This window comes from Austrofundulus limnaeus, unplaced genomic scaffold (assembly GCF_001266775.1).
Source record: "Austrofundulus limnaeus strain Quisiro unplaced genomic scaffold, Austrofundulus_limnaeus-1.0 Scaffold518, whole genome shotgun sequence".
Taxonomy (NCBI): domain Eukaryota; kingdom Metazoa; phylum Chordata; class Actinopteri; order Cyprinodontiformes; family Rivulidae; genus Austrofundulus; species Austrofundulus limnaeus.
In genome coordinates, this window is record NW_013952920.1 from 305868 (window position 1) to 311207 (window position 5340).

The 5340-nt window shown below is 38.1% G+C and overlaps 1 protein-coding gene across 1 annotated transcript in view; it reads left to right on the plus strand.

Annotated features, from left to right (window-relative positions):
• si:ch1073-280e3.1 (complement C2) overlaps positions 1–2531 on the plus strand; it is a 16156-nt gene extending 13625 nt beyond the window's left edge. Inside the window, exons 14-19 of the mRNA XM_014026012.1 lie at positions 1240–1387; positions 1487–1560; positions 1708–1796; positions 1868–2000; positions 2072–2121; positions 2201–2531. Coding sequence (XP_013881466.1) covers positions 1240–1387; positions 1487–1560; positions 1708–1796; positions 1868–2000; positions 2072–2121; positions 2201–2383 — 677 coding nt within the window. The 3' untranslated portion in view covers positions 2384–2531. The remainder of the gene's footprint in view (positions 1–1239; positions 1388–1486; positions 1561–1707; positions 1797–1867; positions 2001–2071; positions 2122–2200) is intronic.
• The last annotated feature ends 2809 nt before the right edge of the window (positions 2532–5340 follow it).

Sequence of the window (5340 nt, forward strand, 5' to 3'; positions counted from 1 at the left end):
GTTGTTTATCATAATTACACCTGTTCATTGGGTAAAGTTAGTAAAGTTTTTAGTTTGAAACATGCAGTTGTGTGTCATCATTGATTAGCACAATACAGTATGTTGTTTTATAAATACAATTAATGAAAAATAAAAATTAAATGTAAAAACCTCCTCTAAGCTGGTTTGGGATAAATTGTCACATTAATTTAATTATCAGGGCCTGTATTTATAAAACTTCTTAGAGTGGATTTTTGGACTTAAGTGCTGAAAATTTCTTAAGATTTGCTCCTACCCTGAGACTTAAGTCTAAGTGCCAGTTATCAAAATTCTTAAGTCTAAGAATCACTCTTACTCTCAAGAAAAGTTAAGACTGCTGCAGAGGACTCTTAAGTGTTAAGAGTTGCCACTAGGGGTCTGAGATGAACCGAGGAGACAGATTACAGCTGTCCTTCTCCCCACCTGAGTGTTATTCTCAGTTATAAGATGTAGAAAACAGGTTTAATCAGAAATATACAAAAGAAACAAAGGTAAATAAAAATTAAAACTTTGTATAATGCTGGACTAAAAGACATATCTGTGTGTAGGTTTTGGAGAAAACATTAAATCTACTCAGCTGGTGAGTGCTTAAAGTAAGACTGAGTTGCTTGATAACTGACTTTTACTCTCAACTTTTAACTAAGATTTTTTTTACACTTAAGTCCACTCAGCAGCATTCTTAAGAGTAATTCTAAGAAGTTTGATAAATACAGACCCTGAGCCATAACTGAGTTTAAAGACTTGAGGCTGAATGGTGGGGAAGTTGGCAGTGATCTGCCTGTCTCAGTAAGAATCCTGCCAGGCAGTGAGACACAGCGGTGAACCGATGGTGACCCGAATGAGTCACAGGCAGCAGCTTTAATGTCTCTTGATCTTGATTCTTTTAAACTCTTCTTTATCCTCTAAAGCCCCACACCCCCGGCACTGAGGGCCGAATTGAACTTTTTTTTCCCCTACTTTTCTAAAATTGGATTTATGGTTTCAAATGGTCTACAAAAGTATGTCCCAAATTACTACTGAGCTTTAGAGAAGAAATTGATGTATGTTGGTAATTTCAGACCATAGCTGCATTAACAGCTTTTTTGATTTTAGATTACTTTTTAACCCTAATCTCTGAGCTCATATTGATATTCTCTTTGGCCAAATTAAAGAAAATATCACATTTCTCATCATGCTCAGAGGCCATCCTTCTTATTTAAATAATCGGTCCTTGGTTTCCAGGTGGTGAACATGTGGAATTCAACTATATAGTTCTACATCCAAAGTATGACGTCTACGCACTCAAACACAGAAATGTGTCAGAGTTTTATGACTATGATGTGGCTCTGGTACGGACCATCCGCAGCATCCCGCTGACCCAGAAGGCCAGGTAAGACTGACAATGTGTCTGTGTCTCTTCAAGGCCCACGTATGATAAAAACAAATGTGCTTTTTTATAATTCACATTTCCTGACTGTTTCCCCAACAGACCAATCTGCCTGCCGTGTACTATAGCAGCCTCTCGAGCCATGAAGAAAATCAACTCCACCTGTGAGGAACACAGTACGTAACTTCAAACTCATCTGAAGAGACAACACTTTTTATCTAAAAAACTTTATCGAGACTTTATCTAACTTTATCTACTTTATCTAGAAAACTAAAGTTAGGAGGCTGTAATGTGACTGAAGTGTTCTTTGGATGTCCTAACAGGGAAGACGCTTCTGGATCACGCAGAGACTCCTGCTTATTTTATCAGGAGGACAGAACGTAAACAAACACACATCCACACAAACGGTCAGGTGAGACCACGCTTCTGCTTTCTGTCGTTCCTCTGATGGAGACGTGTAAAAAAACATAACTCTTCCTGCAGAGGGCTAGCTGTGTGGACAAGGCCAAGTGGTTGCTAAAAGAGCCCACGAATGTGACTTTAGATGAGTTTATACCCGACAGATTCCTCTGCACTGGAAGCACCGCAAAGTACCATGGTGCCATCGCCTGCAAAGGTCTGAACTCTGCTTTAATCTGGCTGTGCTGAAGCAGTAGCACTGAATTCTATCTGTCTTTGTGTTGGCAGGACAATCTGGCGGATCCCTGTTTTTGCAGAAAAGAATGCGCTACTTTCAGGTTTGTTTTTTTACCCCTCAGTGTTGAGTCTGTTCATGAAGCCGTGTATTTGGATTCAATTTTCTGCTCATATCCACAGGTGGGGGTGGTGAGCTGGGGCACCATCGACATGTGTGACAATATCAAAGATGCTAACCCAGAACACAGCATCGACCGCCCTCCTCCTGAAGCCCGAGACTTTTACATCGACCTATTCAAAATACTGCCATGGCTGAAAAAACACCTGGGGGAGGAGATCAAGTTCCTGCCTGAGATCAAATGAGCAGAACCTGGATCAGTCAGGGTTAAACACCAAAATAAAACCACAAAAAAAAAAGATAACCAATTTAATGGAAAGGCTTTATGTCTTATAGCAGTGATTCTCAAATATTTTGGGTCTGGGGACCCCTAACAAGGCTGAAAAAATTTCCAGGGACCCCCCTCATAAACCCCATGATGTTTTTAAAAATAATTCTAACACGTAAATGGTGCTGAACTTATAGAGCGCTTTTCAAGTCCCTCCGGACCCCAAAGCGCTTTACACTAACAGACATTCACCCATTCACATTCACACACTGATGTCATGGGAATATTATGTTTGTTTAGTCTAGTATGTATATTTTACTAGTGCATTGTTCCCCATATGCTTTTTAAAAAATAAAACCCAAATTAACAGTTTATTTAAATTTTTTGAGGATCCCTAAGATAGGGCTAGCGGACCCCTAGGGGTTCTGGGACCCCAGTTTGAAAACCTCTGTCTTATAGGATGTAGAAGGGATGAACAAAAACAGTTTGTTTCCAACATTAGTTGTGAAAGTTTCAAATCAGTGTCAAACTCAATTTCACTGAGGGTCCCATGAACGTTATGGTGGCCCTAAAAGTGTAACTTACCCCCCTGTGAAAGGATAACTCCGCCCCCAACGCAAATTTGAAAAATGCATAAAGTGGAGACTCTGAGGGGAGGGGAGGGGGGGTGAGCGAGGAGGTGTGGCCAGGAGGAGAGAAAGTTTTTTTAAGATGAGACAACGTGACAGCTAGCTTTAGTTTACTTTGACAAGCTAACATTCATGAAAACATTTCTGAATGTTCTAAATAAATGACTTTGTAAAAAGTAAAGTTTCATGATATACATGCAAACTCACATTTAGCTGATACAACATGTAATAATGTAAAGTTCAGGCAATAAAAAGACTGTTAAAATATGACTTTGGTCCAAAACAGAACAGAAAGAATATCTTTTCATTTYTGTTTGGTTCCCTGTTTCTATTAAAATTCACAAAACAGCTCAGTCTGGGCCTGACAAGTGTTCTGTCCCCCGGATCATTCCGGACACTGCAGCCGATTACACACCACTCCACCCCGGACAGAGAGCCTTTTATACTGAGCACAGTACTGTGACACGTCACACAGTACAGCACGTCACAAGGTACTTCAAACGTGGTAGTCTTTTTTAAACCCCTAGATGGCAGCACCAAGCCATTTTTGACCAAATATTGACGATTTAAACTATTTTAGACGAAAATGTTAAATTTAGGTCAAAAATAGCAAGGTATTACCCTTAAGACACAATTTGGACAGTTTATTTGTAAAAAAAAAAAAAAAGTTGATTTTGGGGTAAGTTACACTTTCAGTTTCATGTATAAACAGAAATTATCATGCTCCTCATTTAATTGCTGCAGCTGATTACTGTTAACCAGCGGTGGGCAGCACTAATCTAAATATTAGTTGTACTAACCCTAAAGCACTAACTCAAATATTTAGGTCCTCTAATTCTAAAGCACTAATTCAAATATTTACGTCCTCTAATTCTAAAGCACTAACTCAAATATTTAGGTCCTCTAATTCTAAAGCACTAAAATAACCCAGTTGACACATGAAACATTCTTCAGAGTCAACATGAGACAATATTTTACTGTGTGCAGAACGTTGTCACTTAGTGCCCTTGGTGGGCCAAATGGGAACAACCTGCGGGCCACATTTGGCCCATGGGCCTTAAGTTTGACATGTGACCTAGTGGATAACTGACACACATGTGAACAAAATGTGTGACAGCTTTCATCCTCAACTGTGAACAATAATGTTGATCAATAACATTTAAAGACCCCAGTTAGTGCTTCTAAATTTAGCCCATAAATTTAGCAAGTGCTAATCCACTAATGAATTTAAAAAATAGCAAAAGCCCTAAAGCACTAATCAGGAAATTAGTTCCTCTATTAGTGCTTTAGGGGAACTGTGCCCTCCACTGCCGCTAACAAACAATAACTGAGCTCTACCTGTTATTTCCTGCATAGAAACAGTGTTTTAACACATCCTCTAAAAAACACTGACATGGACAACTTCCAAAGGCCTGAAAGCAATGTCTATAAACTCAGGGCTTCAACAGTTAAAGTACCAACAAGATTTGGCAAGACATGCAATTCCATTTTGGATCTTATTTTCACAAATCTCCATATATGGCATATCTAGAGTTATAAATACTTCAATCTCAGATCATTCACTTATTTATGTCATTAGAAAAAACCTTAAGAAACCTACAGGTCATGTGCATAATTTCATTAAAAGGATTCCAAAATCAAAGTTACCCATGTTTCATGCTGAGATTGAGAATACTAACTGGAATGAGGGTATTTCTCTGTCAAATCCAAATCGCATTTTGTCAAATTTTTATAAGTTGGAGACAATACAGGAAAAATATATTTCAACTTGTGAAGTTCCAGTCTGGAAAAATAAAATTCCATGGTTGAATGCCTCTATAATACATCTCCTAAAGTTGAAAGCTTCTTCAATGAAAACTTATAGAATATCAAAAACTTATGAAAATCTGTCTCGTTTAAACAGTTACCGAAATAAATGTGTTGCTGAATTACGCAAAGACAAACAACAATATTTTAAAAATCAAATTATTTCAGCCAGTAAGAATCCAAAAATATTATGRGAAACGATTAAGTCAGTGACAGGTGAAAGTAACAATAAAACATTTAATAACAATTCACAAATCTCAGTAAATGGACTCCTTGTTTCTGATCATGAAAAAATTGCTAACTTGTTTAATGAATATTTTATTTCTTCAGTAAGGACATCATTACCGGGACAAGCTAATAGTTTAAAGTTATTTAAATATCCTGACACTTCAAAGCAATTTTCATTTTCTGAAATTTCACAGAGTGATGTTTTGAATACTGTGATGGACTTGCGACCTGTCCAGGGTGTACCCCGCCCCTCGCACTGTGACTGCTGGAT